General features: G+C 33.0%; 12 protein-coding genes across 12 annotated transcripts in view; 6 read left to right on the forward strand and 6 right to left on the reverse strand.

Annotated features, from left to right (window-relative positions):
- Positions 1 to 15: 15 nt before the first annotated feature.
- Positions 16 to 582, forward strand: NDAI0B04430 (uncharacterized protein; the record flags this gene model as incomplete). Its single annotated transcript, XM_003668672.1, has 1 exon — positions 16 to 582. One exon carries the CDS (start codon positions 16 to 18, stop codon positions 580 to 582), a length of 567 nt encoding a protein of 188 aa, XP_003668720.1.
- Positions 583 to 834: 252 nt separating this feature from the next.
- On the reverse strand, positions 835 to 1,551 carry ALF1 (Alf1p; the record flags this gene model as incomplete). Its single annotated transcript, XM_003668673.1, has 1 exon — positions 835 to 1,551. The coding sequence occupies one exon, from the start codon at positions 1,549 to 1,551 to the stop codon at positions 835 to 837; it is 717 nt and encodes a 238-aa protein (XP_003668721.1).
- A 344-nt stretch (positions 1,552 to 1,895) lies between these two features.
- Positions 1,896 to 2,397, forward strand: LSM7 (Sm-like protein LSM7; the record flags this gene model as incomplete). The annotated part of the gene is made up of 2 exons (XM_003668674.1): positions 1,896 to 1,907; positions 2,044 to 2,397. 2 exons carry the CDS (start codon positions 1,896 to 1,898, stop codon positions 2,395 to 2,397), a joined length of 366 nt encoding a protein of 121 aa, XP_003668722.1.
- A 947-nt stretch (positions 2,398 to 3,344) lies between these two features.
- FUR1 (uracil phosphoribosyltransferase) lies at positions 3,345 to 3,995 on the forward strand (the record flags this gene model as incomplete). The annotated part of the gene is made up of 1 exon (XM_003668675.1): positions 3,345 to 3,995. The coding sequence occupies one exon, from the start codon at positions 3,345 to 3,347 to the stop codon at positions 3,993 to 3,995; it is 651 nt and encodes a 216-aa protein (XP_003668723.1).
- A 198-nt stretch (positions 3,996 to 4,193) lies between these two features.
- On the reverse strand, positions 4,194 to 5,339 carry ARP1 (actin-related protein 1; the record flags this gene model as incomplete). Its single annotated transcript, XM_003668676.1, has 1 exon — positions 4,194 to 5,339. One exon carries the CDS (start codon positions 5,337 to 5,339, stop codon positions 4,194 to 4,196), a length of 1,146 nt encoding a protein of 381 aa, XP_003668724.1.
- Positions 5,340 to 6,938: 1,599 nt separating this feature from the next.
- Positions 6,939 to 7,043, forward strand: MFA2 (mating pheromone a; the record flags this gene model as incomplete). Its single annotated transcript, XM_003668677.1, has 1 exon — positions 6,939 to 7,043. One exon carries the CDS (start codon positions 6,939 to 6,941, stop codon positions 7,041 to 7,043), a length of 105 nt encoding a protein of 34 aa, XP_003668725.1.
- Positions 7,044 to 7,399: 356 nt separating this feature from the next.
- NDAI0B04480 (uncharacterized protein) lies at positions 7,400 to 9,778 on the reverse strand (the record flags this gene model as incomplete). Its single annotated transcript, XM_003668678.1, has 1 exon — positions 7,400 to 9,778. The coding sequence occupies one exon, from the start codon at positions 9,776 to 9,778 to the stop codon at positions 7,400 to 7,402; it is 2,379 nt and encodes a 792-aa protein (XP_003668726.1).
- A 1,035-nt stretch (positions 9,779 to 10,813) lies between these two features.
- On the reverse strand, positions 10,814 to 12,157 carry ECM14 (putative metallocarboxypeptidase; the record flags this gene model as incomplete). Its single annotated transcript, XM_003668679.1, has 1 exon — positions 10,814 to 12,157. The coding sequence occupies one exon, from the start codon at positions 12,155 to 12,157 to the stop codon at positions 10,814 to 10,816; it is 1,344 nt and encodes a 447-aa protein (XP_003668727.1).
- Positions 12,158 to 12,954: 797 nt separating this feature from the next.
- IGO2 (phosphatase regulator) lies at positions 12,955 to 13,407 on the forward strand (the record flags this gene model as incomplete). Its single annotated transcript, XM_003668680.1, has 1 exon — positions 12,955 to 13,407. The coding sequence occupies one exon, from the start codon at positions 12,955 to 12,957 to the stop codon at positions 13,405 to 13,407; it is 453 nt and encodes a 150-aa protein (XP_003668728.1).
- Positions 13,408 to 13,858: 451 nt separating this feature from the next.
- On the reverse strand, positions 13,859 to 14,842 carry NSG1 (Nsg1p; the record flags this gene model as incomplete). The annotated part of the gene is made up of 1 exon (XM_003668681.1): positions 13,859 to 14,842. One exon carries the CDS (start codon positions 14,840 to 14,842, stop codon positions 13,859 to 13,861), a length of 984 nt encoding a protein of 327 aa, XP_003668729.1.
- A 914-nt stretch (positions 14,843 to 15,756) lies between these two features.
- On the forward strand, positions 15,757 to 16,611 carry WSS1 (metalloendopeptidase WSS1; the record flags this gene model as incomplete). The annotated part of the gene is made up of 1 exon (XM_003668682.1): positions 15,757 to 16,611. The coding sequence occupies one exon, from the start codon at positions 15,757 to 15,759 to the stop codon at positions 16,609 to 16,611; it is 855 nt and encodes a 284-aa protein (XP_003668730.1).
- A 576-nt stretch (positions 16,612 to 17,187) lies between these two features.
- Positions 17,188 to 17,373, reverse strand: part of YCK1 (serine/threonine protein kinase YCK1) — a gene marked incomplete at both ends in the record, with an annotated part of 1,623 nt that continues 1,437 nt past the window's right edge. The window contains one exon of the mRNA XM_003668683.1: positions 17,188 to 17,373. This exon is cut by the window's right edge and continues 1,437 nt beyond it. Within this exon, the coding sequence (XP_003668731.1) occupies positions 17,188 to 17,373 (186 nt within the window).

Genomic DNA, 17,373 nt, shown 5'->3' on the forward strand with positions numbered 1-17,373 from the left:
CATTAATAAAAATAAATGAATCAAACGAAAGAAAACAACCACCTAGAAATAAGAGTAAGGAACGATAACCGTAATAAGAGTAATAACAGCAACAGTTATAGAGACAGTAATGATAGCGATGATGATCTTCGAGTCTTATCTACAAATGTGATTCAAAAAAGACAACCAAGAAGAATCATTACAAGGAAAAGTGCATTTTCTAATAATAATGATGGTGCTAAACAGGGAACTGCAATGGTAGACTTAACAACTGATATAGAGCATGGTTATGACAGTAATAATAACTTGGTTATTTCAACAAACACAAATGCAGCAGATAGAGTCTTGGTTCTTTATAACTTGACACTTGGTGTCAACGCGGGAAACTTAAAAGCTGTCTTACAAAGATTGTCAAATGTTAAGATAGCACATGTTAGAGTCAAAGATTTACCTTCTGGTTCAGCAACTGCGAATGTATGGTTACTACATCCTACGATGGAAGAACTAGAAAGAGTTAGGAAAATTTTCCACGGCGCATTAGTTGATGGTAGAACCATTCAAGTTCTAATCGCATCGTCTTCAGCTAAATCTTTCTCTTATTAGAGAAGTTACCTTTTTTTAGTAACAATTCAAAATAATAATGAAACCTATTTCTTTCCCGCGTCATTTCAAAGCGGTATAGGTTTCATTAGCTATTCAAAGCATACCTATATCTATCTAATATCCTTCCTACTAATAGGGTAAACTCAGTCGCAAGCAGTGTAAAATAAAATATATAAAGTACACTATGTATTATAGTTTCTGATATAATGGAATGAAAAATTTCTTTATTGCCCTATATGGCATTAAAAAATATCATATTTCATCATCACTTTGTTCAAAATCAGAAAATGGCGTATATTGCTTACCAGATTCGACGTGAATAGGTTTAATAAACCCACCGTAGTTATCCTTTGTCGGACCAAAATATACTTTACCGCTAAATGATCCATTATTTTTACCTAATGGTTCGTCAAATTCTATTCCACACCAAATGTCTTCCTTATTGATATCAGGTATTTTGCCAATAAATCGTAACCATCCTCTTCTTTCTGGTTGATCAGGTGTCTTTACAGAGCATCTTTCATTCAATTTCAATGTCTCGATTTTGGCATCTCTCAATGCTCGTTCTTTCTTCAACCTGCCAACATATTCCGGATTAAATCTACCATACTTATTTTCTCTCTTCCATTGAAGAGCAGTATCACTTCTTCTCTTATAGTCATCTTCAGATAATTTGAATTCCACATCATCGGTCGTTTTATTTTTCAATTGATTCGTTATCGATTCACTATTTGTATCTTCAACAATAATTGTGTCAAAAGTACCATCCAATATAAGACAGTCTGATGTAGCTAATGGACGGTCGATAGTTTCAACATCTTTGATACCATTATTAAGATGTAATTTCATTTCATTGGGTTCAATTCCTGTAATTTGATATATTTTATGACATAGGTCACCTAATTTGATATCTGTAGGAAAGTCTTTAACAGCAGAACATAATTCAGAATTGATTTGGATTTGCATCATTAATATTTTCGGTGGGGCGCATATAGAATTCTATCTAACTCTAATCTACTTTATATAAGTAGGCGTTAAACAATCCATTCATCTCATCTCATCTTGAATCTTTTAAATATTTACTCTTGTTAATTTTCCCACAGTGTCGTTTTCCAAATTTCCAAATTTTTCAACTTCCATCAAAACGTGAAATTTTCAGAAGTTGACGTTATGGAAATCCTATATGGGAAATACATAGACATGGATGAATATCAATTGAAGTTCAGAAGGTATCAGACAATAGCCCTTTTCACAAAAAGGTTTCTACGATTAACATAAAACCAAGAAATACAGCAAATTAGAAAAACATAACAATGAGTGAAACGGTATGTCTTAGTTCATTTAACATATATATATATCCGGATATACAGAGCTATATATTTGGTTCTTCCTCCTCAATACACGACTTCAGCATACTAACAACAACATAACGTCCACTATTGGAACGCCCTTTTTAATTAGACAAAAGCCCAACATCAACAGCAGCAACCATCCCAGCAACAGCAAAGAAAGAAATTTGAAGGCCCAAAGAGAGATGCCATTGTGGATTTGTCCAAATATAAGGATTCTAAAGTCAGAGTGAAGTTAATGGGAGGTAAAATAGTTACTGGTATACTAAAGGGTTATGATCAATTGATGAATTTAGTCCTTGATGAAACTATTGATTATTTAAAGAATCCAGATGATGAAATTGGGACCGCCAGCTTGAAAAATAAATCTAGATCCTTAGGTTTGACTGTTGTCAGAGGTCCATTACTGGTTTCTTTGAGTCCCATAGACGGTTCTGAAGTCATATATATGCAAAATAATGATTAACTAACGAATGATAACAGGTTCATAGGTCTAGCCGTGTAACATAGCATTTAATAAAACCAGTGAGAGTATATAATAATTGGAGTATTTAATTAAATCCATACAATATATAGAGTACAAAAGGACTCAATAAAGTTTTTCAACTCCTATTTGAAATTGAAAAAATTACCAATATTACAAGGTCTGAATTAGAAAGGTGAGTAATATCCTATGGAAAGCCAGTTAATATAGTTAAAATTGTGATACAACTCATTTATATTTAATATTATCATGATAATACCGTTTGGTCTACTTAAGTTCTCAGGTTAGGATCTGAGAAGCGTTAGACCTAAACTATTCCAAATAAGACCTGTTCTATCTTGATACCCTAAAAAACGGGTAATAGGCTTGAAGTCCACTCTTTGTTACGTAGAGTTTAACTCTGTTCTTGACAATAGTTCGAGGACCGAAAACCCTGTTTTAATTTTTTCCCGTTGAAATTTCATTTAATAAAAGAATGCTCCCTGTCAAGCGTATGTACAAACAAGCGAGGGAGACACTTAACGGAAACTTCCACGACAGATTAGCACTGCGGCTTTGTGCGGACATGAATATAATAGAGAAAAGTCCAAGCTCATCGACCTGGAAAAAAAAACTGAAAATTTTTTAATCAAAATGTTTAACTAACTTTTGATCTGGATCCAATCAGTATATAAAATAAAACCATTTTAAAAGGTATCCTTTAATTTCTTGATTATTTCCTTTGAAAACCATTCTTGAAATCTTGAGCTTTTTCTTGCTACCTTTTTTCTTTTGTATCTTTATTAACCCGTTTTATTCTTTCTATCCCACCTAAAATAAAAGAAAAAATAAAACCACTTGGAAATTCCAAACTTCTAATACAAAAGACATAAAAAACATATATTCTTTTCTTATCTTAGTCACTTTTCTAATCATTAAACTTATAAAAAATGTCTACTGAACCATACAAAAACGTCTATTTATTACCACAAACTAACCAACTATTGGGTTTATATTCTATCATCAGAGACAAAAGTACAGCTAGACCGGATTTCATATTTTATTCTGACAGAATCATCAGATTATTAGTTGAAGAAGGTTTAAACCATTTACCAGTCACTAGAAAAAACGTCGACACTCACACAAATGAAGTCTTCAGAGGTGTCGCATTTAAGGGTAAAATTTGCGGTGTCTCTATCGTTAGAGCGGGTGAATCTATGGAACAAGGTTTAAGAGATTGTTGTAGATCTGTTCGTATCGGTAAGATTTTGATTCAAAGGGATGAAGAAACTGCTTTACCAAAATTATTCTACGAAAAATTACCAGAAGATATTGAAGATAGATATGTTTTCTTATTAGATCCAATGTTAGCCACAGGTGGTAGTGCTATCATGGCCACCGACGTTTTAATTAAAAGAGGCGTTAAGCCAGAAAGAATTTACTTCTTGAACTTAATTTGTAGTAAAGAAGGTATTGATAAGTATCACGCTGCTTTCCCAGATGTTAAGATCGTCACCGGTGCCTTAGATAGAGGTTTGAATGAACAAAAATATTTGGTTCCTGGTCTAGGTGATTTCGGTGACAGATACTACTGCATTTAAGTACTATCTTTTCATTTGTAAATAATAATAGTGTATAATGTCAATTTCTTCGATTTCATGTACCTGAATGTTGAATGAAAAATGCATATATTGTTACATACTTATTTAATCTTTTAATCATGCATGAACGGGCGAACGTATTATCTCGTCTTTTCCTAAGTTCCTTTAATCTTTTTTTTGTTGTTGTACAGTTTCTGATCAGAAAAAAGATTTTTGACCGCTACTTTCTTCCCAATCCGATTTCGTAACCCACAGGTTTTTGAATGTCGATAACCCGGTTAGAATCGAACCACCTATCCAAGAAGTGTACTTCCTTTCAGGAGGTGCAAGGATCTTAATCTTGGCTCTATTATTAGTCAATTCTTGCAGATCGCCTAATAACCGACTCCCAAATCCCTTGAATAAAGTTGATCCTCCGGTCAATAATATATTCGAGAATAGTTTAGGGCGTAGTTCAAGATCCACTTTCGAGATACTTTCGAAACACATTGCAGAAACATTTTCATTTTCCAATCCCATCAGTTGCGGATTGAATAGAACTTCCGGCGATCTAAATCTCTCCTTATTAAGCGTCAGTTCCTTTCCATCTGGTAATTTGAATTTACATGACATTTCGTCTTGCCTCAGATAGTAGCTTTCTTCACTTTTATTAAAATCTTCAGAAATATAACAGACTTTCTCTTTGATAGTTCGAACGATTTCTTTCTCATTACTTGAATATAGAGATATACCAGAAGACTTTCTTATTTGGAATTGTAAATGTTCAGTGATGTCTCGACCCCCGACTTCCATCTTCCTTATCGAAGCCGGTAAGACGAAACCTTCATAAATAGGTGTTGAACTACAATACCCATCTCCGCAATCCACTACACAACCAGTGGTGTTACCACTTGCATAAAGTGATAATACAGATGGATTGGCCACGTATAACGACGGTATGTTAAATGTTTCAAATAACCTTTCACACATTATATGCCTTTGCTTCTCAATAGTCAATGGGGCCTCAGTAATCAATAGTGGATGTTCCTCTATATTTTGGACATTTAATGTATCATTAAAGATATGCCACCAAAGTAGTTCCATATCATCCCAATTATCAACTACTCCGCGATTCATGGGATGTTGAAGCCTTAATAAACCTCGAATACTTTGGGCACGATTTCCAATATATTTGTCCAAGTTTTCCAACTGACCCGTGATCATTATTTTGTCATATTTTGGCATTCCTGTAAGGTTATATTCAAAACCTGCTGGTTTGTCTTGACGACTAAAACCGGACTTTATAATACAGGAACCATTATCAATTACTATTGGCTGATTGTAGATAATATCATTATGATTCATTTCCTAACAATAAAGACACCACATAGATGAAAATATTAGTGATGTGTAGTACCAATTGTATCTAGGTCTTTTTCCTTTTGTTTTGATGCTATCTACCAGTGTTTTCTTTTGGTCGTTATTGTTTTAATTCCTAATTTTCTGTATGTATTAAACCGGCGTCACACTTACTAGAGTATTCGCGTCATAAATAGAGTTCAATGATCCTTTTAATAAACTACTTAAACAAACTTTCTAAAGGTTGAGTGTGCTTTCACAACTTAGCTAGTGAGCCATTAATTGGGTAATGGGTATCGAGGCTTTAAAAAAATTCTAAACTAGTTTCTATAGATAGCAAAGTGATCTAGTAATTTCTATTCAGGCTTCTTATAACACAAAAGATACGTGTTTCTAAAAACAACCTTCCTCCCACCTTCCCACACTGGTGGGCACCTACCTATTTTCTATACATATATATATATTAACAAAAATATGATTGAGGTTTTAAATAAGTTTTCTCAGTTGAATAGATGCACAGAATAGCTAAGTTTGAAGCTATCTTCCCTTTATTCACCAAAAATTTCATTATACCTACTATTTTATTAACATAAACCAAATCATTCCATAGTTTTTCTATTTTCAAATCTCCTTTGGCCAATAATCAGTAAAATGCCTTGCAAGTGTAGGCAACTACAAACTAAGACCCCTGCTCTTTTTGATCTTATATCTCCTTGAAAAATAAAAAAGTCTTAATTAATTTTCCAAAGACTCTTTTAATTACCGGCCCCTCAGCTAAGCTATTAAGCCTAACAAAGTATAGGCTGGTTACATATACATCCATGCGATGCTCTAAAAAATTCAACCATCGGTGGCCACATGTAGGTGCATTAACCGTCATTCAAAAATATTAATATGTTGGATTGTATGTATGCGAGTATACATCGAATTATCATAATTTTCTGCGTATCGGCATTAAGCTCTAATTCTATCAATTTGTCTTTACAACTTCTCTGATGCTTGTTTCTGTTAGAAATTTTTTGCAACGTTTGTCACTTAGATTTGTCTTTTCAGCGGCTCTTTACCTTCAGAAGCAGCGCAAGCATTAATTGCTTTTTTTGCGTTTTAATACTGGTTCAAAAGCTTCGCAGGGTTATTAGTTATTTAATTAGAACCACACAATTTCTGTCGAATATGGTTTCTAGTGAAATGTACGTACAGAGTTTTTAATCTATTTTCCCAAAACGGAAATTATTTTCTTCAAGTTTTCGGAAGATCTGGCTGTATCTTTGTAAAAATTAAAACGTTTTAAAACGTGTAATTACCCGATTAGGAAGATTACATGATACATTGCATCATAACCTCATTAAAATGGGGGAAGAAATACCTGTAGGAAACTTATTGCCTATGAAAACTGAAACATGATAGCAATATAGTTTATACTTTACAAGAAAAGGTTTTTTTCATCCCATAAAATATCTTCTAATCTAGAAAACATATAAAAGGAAACAGTTTTAATACTCATTCTTAATCTTCTCCTTTATCCTAAATCTCAATCTATATCAAAAGAACAACAACAATAACCACAAACAAAACAAACAATACAAAACAAACTCCTAAAAAAAAATGCAACCATCTACCCAAGCTACCAAGAAAGACAACTCCTCTGAAAAGAAAGATAACTATATTGTCAAAGGTTTATTCTGGGATCCAGCTTGTGTCATCGCTTAAAGAAGTTTAACATCTAGGCGAAAGAGAAGGAAACATCCTCTCACCTTTTATTTGTCCCAATTGAAGGGACTTTATATTTTTTTACATTCTTAATGGAGCTGTGATCGATTCACATTTTATAACTTTTTAATACATAGATTTGTTTTTCTAAATATATAGACTATATTTATTAAAACAATACAATCATTTCTCATATCTATAATAGCGATTATCATTATTATCATTATCATGGCATTCATTCATGTCGTTCATGTTTTTTTTTATTTTAATATTAATACATACAATTTTTTTAATTGGTTCATTTCATCTGATAAAAGTAGTTTCATTTCATTTTATTTCGTTTCGTTTCATTTCGTTTAGGTATGTGGTGTTTTAGGATCGGCCTTCAAGAATCCTGCAGGACCAACAATATATGATTTCAAATAATGATTCTTAACTTTATTTAGATCATTCCTAGTGCCACTACATGGATTATTATTATTATTATTATTGTTGTGTTGTAAGCTTGAAAGCATTTGATTATTAGTCTTAAATTTAGGTGGAGTAATTGGTCTCAATACGACATTACCAACCCATTCAGAATCCTCTAATAATGGTTTAATACAACGAATAGAATCTCTAATGTATCTTCTTCTCGACATTTGTTTAGGAAATGGGGCCCATTTTATGTCATTACTACCGTACGGTATATTTGAGAGACAACTTGCAGTTGATGCTGCACGTTGTCTAAAGGACGAATTTGATTGCATTGTCGAGGTATATTCATAATTATCATCTTCATCTTCATATTCTCCATCTGAGGGGTATATTTCTTCATTATTATAAATTGGATTTTCATTTGATGGTTCATGAAGAGCTCTATCATCATCATTGTCTTCTTCGTCTTCGTATATGTTTGGCGGTTCATCATCATCATCATCATCATCATCTTCTTCTTCTTCTTCTTCTTCGTCGTAGTCATCGTGATTAGATTCATTATGTTCTTCAATTACTTGGCGGAACTCATCCAATTCTCGTTGGAATGACATATCATGCATTCGCAACATATTTTCACAGCTTTTCGATGGCAAAGTTTCCGAGTTAGAATTTGAAGTTTCGATATTCATGGTATGAGATCTCAATCTTGAAGTAGTCGTTGTTGTCCTTGTGGTCCTCGTCGTTGCAGTGATCGTTGTATTAGTTGTATATTCTTGAACGATTTCTTCTTCTCTAACACAACTCAATGGTAAAGTTGTCCGTATTTTCGAGTTAAATCTTGAAGACGATGATGATCTAAAAAAATTCCTTATTTTAGATTTCAAATTCAATTGAGATCTTTGTGACGTATATGCATTTAAACTTGCTGACCTATTCCTTCCTACGATATCGTTATTATTATTACTGACATTTGTTTGTTGAACGGTTCCGTAATTCCTCATTGAGTTAGTAAAATCATCAGTTATTGAAAGATTTAAAAGGTCTGGTATCAAAGTTTTATAAGTTGGCATTGCATTATTGTTGTCATTTGAGGAACTATATTGACGTGAATTATTAGTACGATGACTATGTTTGTGCCCATGGCGATGATGACGACAACGGCGATGACGACGACGGCGACGACGACGTGGAACTATTCTATAGTCTGGTAGTTGTCTTGCATCTAGATCCAATGCAACTGAGATTCCTGTGTTTAAATGAACAGTCCAATCAATCATATCATCTACATGAGAGAAATTTATTAAAAATTGTTGAGTTTCACATCTTAATCTTAGAACGAAACATTTCTTTTTATAGTCGACGGGTATACCAAATGTTGCAAATTGCAAAGTATAAGATTTGTATAGGGTGTTCGATGACAAATATTTTAATTTATCCCTTTTTATGTTAAATATGATTTGTTCTTGATCAGTCTTGGTAAATTGATAAAGTGAGTTTGTTTTTGTCAATGAAAAGGAATGGCTTCCATTAGATGATGAATAACCATTATAGTAATGTCTAATGTGGTTTGTTAAAGAGGGATCAATATGATAAAAGTTTAATTGAGTAGAATTTATTTCCATTATAAAGTTCTTCCAATTTCTTGAATTTGATATATCATAAGGTGAGTTCCACTCTAATTTCAATGATATTAAAGTAATTTGATCAACAGTTGGGGTATAATTTGGTGGTAAGTCATTAATGTTACATGGTATGGTATGTTCATAGATTGGGAATCTTATCATTTTATTTGGATTCATTTCGTTATATTTCGGTGGTTTGACCGGTTTCAAATCAAGATATTTCAAAAAATCATTGTTTTCGTCTGCAAATATAACCTTTTGTTCTGACGATAAAGATGTTGTGGTTAGTTTTGTTGTTGAGTTTTCTCCTTTTATCCTTGCTTGCTGAGTCGTATTATTATTCTTATTATTACAGTTTGAAAATTTACTTAGAAACATATTTTTCTTTTTATTATTACTGCCAGGCAATGGAGAATTAACAACGATTGGATTAAAGATGGAAGCAGTCTTATTACTTGATGATACAGTGACAGAATCACCATCTTCTCGTTCTTCTTCTTCTTGATCTTGATCTTGTTGTGATTCAGATTCAATTTCTGAAATTGATGAACTTGAAGTTGGTGATTTTAATCTTTCGATATTTATTGTATCACTCGCTGTACTTTGTGTTATTCCTTCTTGGATAGGTAAAAACAATGACATTTTCGACGTAATGGTGACAAAAAAAGGAGAAACAAATGTAGTTGGATATCTCATGAAAAAAATATGCTAATGCTAATGCTAATGTTAATAAATGCAACAGAAGACTAGATTTAGCTATATATTTTTGGATGAGACGTTAGAATATTGGCTGATATTACAGGGGAAGGGCAGGAGGCAAAGGTAGATAGAGGACAAAAAATGGAAGATAACAATTCAAAAAGTTTGCGTTGTTTTCCAATATGATACGTTCAAATAGTTCATAAACAAATAGACAATAGAGTTAAGAACTTCTTGGTATATGAAGGGAATAGATATTTGGGGTTCTATTATTTAAGAAGCTGTTGTTTTATGAGAGAAAAGAGATATTTGGAAACGGTTGTTTATAAAAAAACTGTATTATAATTAAGCTAATTTATTATAGTGCGTATTTTAGACGGCCCCGGAGTTATTTTCTTTTCTTTGTTAGTGTTTGAAGGCCGAGAATGGAGAAGGAATGGAGTCACGTTCAACGTCACTGTTAAAAGATACCCCTGTGATATTATACGGCATATATATAATAGTCTTACTGTTTTCTTAAAACATACACATCCTATTAAAATGGAAGGAGCATATGTATCCTTATACCAATAACTAGGATGCTATTATAGAGAGAACCTCGGTTACTATGTACCAAGGGAACAATCAAACCAGGCCACATTGAATAGATATTTAATCGCAAACAACAACCCTCTGTCTTCACCATATTTTTTGGAGAAGAGCCGCCAGCCGTCACCGCGCGAAAACCCGCGTTCTTTTATGTTTGTTTGCTTATACGTACGTAATAGACACCAGGGTAACTCGACGTAGACGGTCGGCTGATAGAATGGTTAGCCGCTACTGAAGAAGTATGGATTGACATATACCTATACATATATACTAATATTCACCAGTCTATAACTGAATCCCGGCTATATCGTGTATGTTACATTTAGCTATGCTACCTGAGCCCGCCTATTTTTGTTTCCCATATATTGTTGTAAAAAAAATATTTTGTCGTTAATTCATATATAAGATTACTTAATGCACTATAATTGCTTCTTCTTCTTTCGATCATATTTCTGGATTCAAAATAAAATCACAGAAATATTTAATAGCAGCATAAGTTTCCTTAGCTACTGGAAGAATATATTTTGGTGGTAATAAAAAACCATGATTCCCCGTATCTCTTAATTTCAATTGGAAAGCCCAATAAGCTTTATTATGATACATATAATCCAAAGCAGTTCCTGATCCCAATTTTGGATTCAAATCTGATCCCCGATCCTTACAAGCAGCAACAACTTTATAATTCTTACCGGACTTATTCCTAATTGCCTTTGATAATCCATATGATAGTTCCAATAAATTTTCATAATCTCTTGGTAATTCATCACAAGAATATGCATATGGATATATTATATCTTGTGAATATGAATGTAAATCTAAAAACCCATAAATATGTACACCCCGTGTGGTAATATCATTAATAAATGTATCCCAATGTTTAACTTCAAGAGCTTCCATTGGGTATTGACCTGAATATTCCTCAGAGCATGGGAATTCAAAATTATTATCCCATTTATAACCGAATGAATGATCGAGATCGATTCCTTGACAATTAGACATATACGTTTCTTGTCTATTTTTCCTCCAAAGTCTATCATTGGTCCATGTATATTTATAACCATCAGGGTTGAATATTGGTATGATCAAAAAATTTAATGAATCAATATATTTTGTTTCTCTTTTGGAGGCCCCATATTTAGTTAATAGTTGATAGATGGTAAATAATGTAGTAGATATACTGATCCATTCTCTTGCGTGGATACCACCTGTAATTAAGATAGTCTTATTTTTTGGATTCATGGAAGAATTATTGGATGAGATGTGAACTACTTTTAATGGTTCATTTTCAAATGTGGTCCCAATGTTTTCAATGGTGACTAGATTGGGGAATGTTGATTTCATTAAATCCAACCATAAATAAATACTTTGCAATGGATGATATTGTTTAAAGTAGAAAAAATCATTATTATTATTGTTCATTTTCAAAGAAACATCAAATATGTTTTCTTGATCATTATTTCCCAAACTACTGTCATAAGTTTCTTCAATAAGAGAATTTATATCATTTATTATAATTTCATGAGAATATTCATTTGAGTTTGGAATTTTGATAGTTTTCAATAGTTTGATATCAATAAATTCAGTATTTCGTGTCCAAATATCATAATCATTAGTCATCGGTTGTATAACATCTTTTAAAACATGTGTAATGTTATTGGAATGAAACCTAATTATATTATATTGATCATACGCTCGAAGTTTCCCCGTAGAAGTTATTGAATGTTCTGATTGAGCCCAACTCGTAATAAGAAGGTGTGACAGTGGTATGAAGACAGATAAGAAATGCATAACGTTTTCTATATGAGTAAGAGGTCCGGAGTCGTTCGTGAAAGGAGTTGTGTCAATATAGTCTAGAATTGTTTTCTATTCGGTCTTCTTTACAATTGAATGGTATGATCACTTTATATATATATTCAGAGGTTTTGTCATCACCCTCTTTTGCTTTCACATGTATATCTCTTGCTTTAGACTGTATAAATCCATATAAGGGACCCCTACTAGTTCTCATAATGAACAGTCCAGTGGTAAGCAAATTGCGCTTCGAATTCTCCTCTAGATTGTGTATTTGTTATGGTGTTTCACGGACAGAGGGTAACCTACGCGTCCCCCCACAAGTCCCCGAAAACTTTTTGTCTTTTTCTGAAATTTAGACGGCGCGACGGCGCGACGGCGCGAAGTACGGATTTACAATTTTTTGCGAGAAATGAAAATCTAAAAGCAATCCTTTGGTTTTTATTATGGATGGCGCCATCTTTTAATATTCAATAGCTCACCTTCGCCCCCCTTAACCTATATGCTGATAGTTTGGTTTATCTAATTTTATATATTATATGCAAAAATTACAAACCAGTAAGAGACTTTAAACAGAGTGAACACTGTCGATTGAGACAGAGAAGTTTATACAGAAGCTATTCCAAGACTATTATCCATATTTTTACTAATTCGATAAGGATAGAGAGCCACGTCCACAGCTAGAAAAACAGAACTCAAAAAGTAGCAATCTCCTGCCTCATTAGTCCTATTCTTTCTTTTAACTTGAGAAGCAAGCAATAAGCCAATATCAAAACGGGAATATTACTCAAACCATGTCAATTCAAAGGGGAAAAATGGCTGAAGAACAATTATCACCAACCACAAGTAGAGTAGATTTAAATAATCTAGCCAAGACAAAAGATAAAGATGGTAATATTGTTGATCTAACAAATTTAACGCCACAAGAATTGAAACTTTTCAAAATGTATGGGAAATTACCATCCAAAAAGGATTTATTAAAACATAAGATGCAAGAAAGGAAATATTTTGATAGTGGAGATTATGCACTACGTCAAGCTGGTGTCATTAAAAATAATGACGTGATAAGTAACTCTAATAATAATTTACCCGTCACTGATCCAAGTCGTCTTAGAGAATCTATAATAAGAAGGAGATTAAGTAATAGTTCTCCAAATAATAGTAATAGTGATAATAACTCCATTGAAAGAAAGGGTAGTATATCAAGTGGTCCTCCACTTTCTAAATCAAAATCTCCAATTAGATAATAATAATAATAATAACACATTAGGAATATCAATACTTAGAATAATAAGTATTCCAAATAGTGGATCGCGAATAAAACAAAATATTGCAAGTACGATCCCACATATACAATAAGAACAACAAATAACGACTGTCTCTATATGTATTGTTACTCTTACGTTCTCTTTCGTTTTATATAGATATATATTATTATAAGTCAGATTGTTATACTTAAAATCTGCGCTTTTGAAGAGCGTACTATAAAGAAACAGTATTTTTTGAATGCCGTATTCATTCTATATATACAATAGAATGGTTATCTGTATGATTTTCGCAGCTTAGGAGAGAAACTAATAATACAGTCTATAAGGTTGCTCATGTTTTGAAAACAACGAAATGTCATTCACACCGTTATGAAATGCAAAAGAGAGGGGTTTTCAAACATTTTGTTAAAGTTTTTACTGCCTGAGTGATTTATAACCTTTTGAATAAATATCTTTGTAATTTACCAAAAAATAGCATTCCAAGGAAATGGAAATTAATCAAATATAGTAATTGACTCATATGATCAAATCTATTGTAATAGAAAAATGCAATAAATAATGTTTGAACAATCCCACTCATTAAAAAGGATAAACTACCATCGAAAAATAACCAAACAATGACATTTAATAATAACCAAAGTATAGAACCTTGATTTGATGATGTCCATGGTAATCTTCTTACACCCAAACTAATACCTAACATGGCATTAACTAATCTAATAATAGATCTAAATGAGTTCTTACGATTAATCCCCGTTTTCTCTTTACTTGGTCTGAAAATATTATCTGATATTTTCAAAATTACCCCCAAAATTATACCTTGAATACCAAATCCGATATATTCTGTAACTTTTGAAACAGTAATAATCTTATCTAGTAACTGAACTAAGTTCTTAAAGACAATGGAAAGTCCACCTTTTTGTAAATCATGATTGTCAAATAAAAATTTGGACAATTCACCAAATAATAATCCACAAATAAATAATACTGATCCTGAATAAATCAAATTAATAGATCGAATATACCATTTCTTATTAAATTCTTCATCACGTAAAAATCTAGCAAAGTCTCTTTCCTTTCTTTGTTTAATAAAATCTAGATCATCATTATAATATTCATCCACTTCATCATCATCATAGTCATCATCATTTATTGATTTACCATGTGATTTAGCCCATTTTTTTTTCAATTTCTCTAAGTTGGATCGTTTATAAAGTGATGAAGCTTTATCTTCAGTATCTTTAATTATATCAGTACTATAGAACGATGCTAACGCTGGTTTAGTCAAGTTTACCATAGAATCTGTACTTCTCATCTTTTTAATATTTTGTTGTTGCTTCGGTTGCTTATCTCCGGTACTACCACCTAAGGATGAGGTTGAAGATGTTGTCTTTTTCTTGCTTTTCTTACCCATAATGTTTTTATTTTACTGGTATATGTATACTAGGATATGTAGATAGATCGATGGGAATGATGGAAAGTTGGGATATGGAGAGGAGAAAAGAGTATATCCTCTTTTTACAAGTGGGATTGTAAAGCTTACTTAAGCATATATGTAACGTTACATCGTGTTTAATATGTAAGCTGGGAGATACATTCCCTTTAAATAAGTAAACGCGTACGTACATTCATTCAGTTTCTCTTCGAGCGAAGATGTGTGTCCGCGAAGGTGAGTTTTGAACCGTTAATGAATGTTAAACGAATATCCTTTTATCTCCGGATTCGTAACAATATGTTCTGTTTCCTGATCTAAAAAAACAATATAAGCATTCACAAACGACTGGTAGCTTACCCAAAAACATTCAACGTTTAACATCCGGTAAGTTTTTTATACTCTTATTGGGAAAGAGTTTTCAGATTGATGGAAATCTAATGTTCCATGTACTAAGGTGAATAGTATATATGGCCAGACAAAACTGACCATCTCCCCACAAATCAATATTGTGGTGAGATGACCAACTGCCCATGGTGTACTGCAAATAGGTACTCCGCTTGCATATAACTTCACTTATTCGAGAATACTTCATCTCCACTCCTTGTTATTTTATTTATTCTTAACGTACTTTACGGAAGTTCTTAACATGCTTTCTTTTTTCTCAAATTTCAAACCCCGCGCCGTCTTACTGACTCCGCGCAGTAACACATACCTTCCGGAACATTTGAGAATTCTCGAAAGAGGTTACTTAATGTCTCAGAAGAATTATGAAAGGACAAAAATAAATACACAATGCAAAAAATCGCAGTTGATCTACTTATATCTTTCATATTAATCATTAAGATAAGAAAAAAGTTGACTGGATAAGGAATCACCCCAACTAATCCAGGTAGATGCCAACACAAAGCCATGAAAACCCACACATAACAAAAATAGCCGTCTTACAAAGGAAACCCAACGCCGAGTATGCCCTCTCCATCCTCAAAGATATCACCAAACAAGTATCCTACTTAATGAAGGAAAATAAATTCAAAGTGAGCCAACTAGTAGAATTTTACCCCAAGGATAAGCGACTTCTAGGGATGAATGTAAACAGAGGTCAAAAGATCATGTTGAGGTTGAGAGATTCAAATGATGAATTCCAATTCTTAGCAAGAGAAAGTATATTGGGGACTATGTTACATGAGTTGACTCATAATTTATTTGGACCTCATGATAAGAAATTTTATGAGAAATTGGATGATTTGTCAGCAAGACAATGGATCATTGAACAACAAGGGTTGTTTGATACTTTCTTGGGATCAGGGAATCGTCTTGGTGGGTCCACTCTCGGTAATAATAGGAATAATAATCTAACGGCAGGGAGAATAAGAGGTAATGTTGTTGGTAGACCTATTAGAAACCGGTTCGGTAAAGGTAGAAAGTTGGGATCTTTGGAGGGACCCAACAAACTTCAAAAATATAAAACGCCTAGAGAAATGGCGGCTATTGCTGCGGAGAGAAGATATAATGATGATAAGTGGTGTGGTGAAAAGAATAGTGACGAAACGAAACGTGCTTTACAGCCCAGTTCTGATAGCTTGTATGAACAAGATATTATAATAATCGACGATGATGATGATGATGATGATGAAGGAAATCTAATATCGAGAGGTATCGCAAGTACGAAACATAAACATAGGGACAAAAAATCCATCGAAGGAAACAGCAATAAGGAGAAGGATATAGAAATCATTGACTTGACATGAATTTAATGAAAATATACGATACAAAAAGTCCATTCAGCAACTCTTAAACAGTACATAGTACTTCGGCTCTCTATGCTTAGTACACAAGAAAATATCTACGGTGCTCACTGCTCTTCTGAAACTATTACATCTGTCATGTTGTTGTAGATTCCCAATTATCAGTCATACAATTTGTCACCTGTGGTGCAACAGTCTGTGGAAAATCAGCGTCGGTGAGGCTCACGGACTATATAATTATGGATATCAATCACATTGTGACTTGATTAGCATATCACTTATAATCTGCAACATGATTTAGACTAAAATAGCTTTTTACCTTATCTGGTAGAAAGACACTACGTACACGAAGCTACGTAGGTACAAATATGCTCTCGACTCTGGTACTCCCTCCTCTTGTTTTAAAAAACAATAACAAATTAGACTAGATAACGGATGCTTAATGGGTTTACTGTTTTTAGAATACATGATATAAATAAATATTAATGATTATTTTCTTATAGTATATATATGGGAAAAGAAAAAAGATGTTTGGCGTCTTATCTATATTTTTTAATGTTTTCGTTGCGACCCCCGTACCTAGCAACATCCTAATTTACTAAAGAATCCTTTATGTGATTCGGATGATTCATCATCAGGAACAACATTTTGATTATGGACCCTCTGTTGCTGTTGTTGCTGCTGTTGGGATTGTTGTCGTGAATTTGGTGCTATAGGTTGTTGTGATTGATCAGGTGATACACTAACACCATGTTGTTGACGATT

The sequence above is a fragment of the Naumovozyma dairenensis genome, chromosome 2 (assembly GCF_000227115.2).
Source record: "Naumovozyma dairenensis CBS 421 chromosome 2, complete genome".
Taxonomy (NCBI): domain Eukaryota; kingdom Fungi; phylum Ascomycota; class Saccharomycetes; order Saccharomycetales; family Saccharomycetaceae; genus Naumovozyma; species Naumovozyma dairenensis.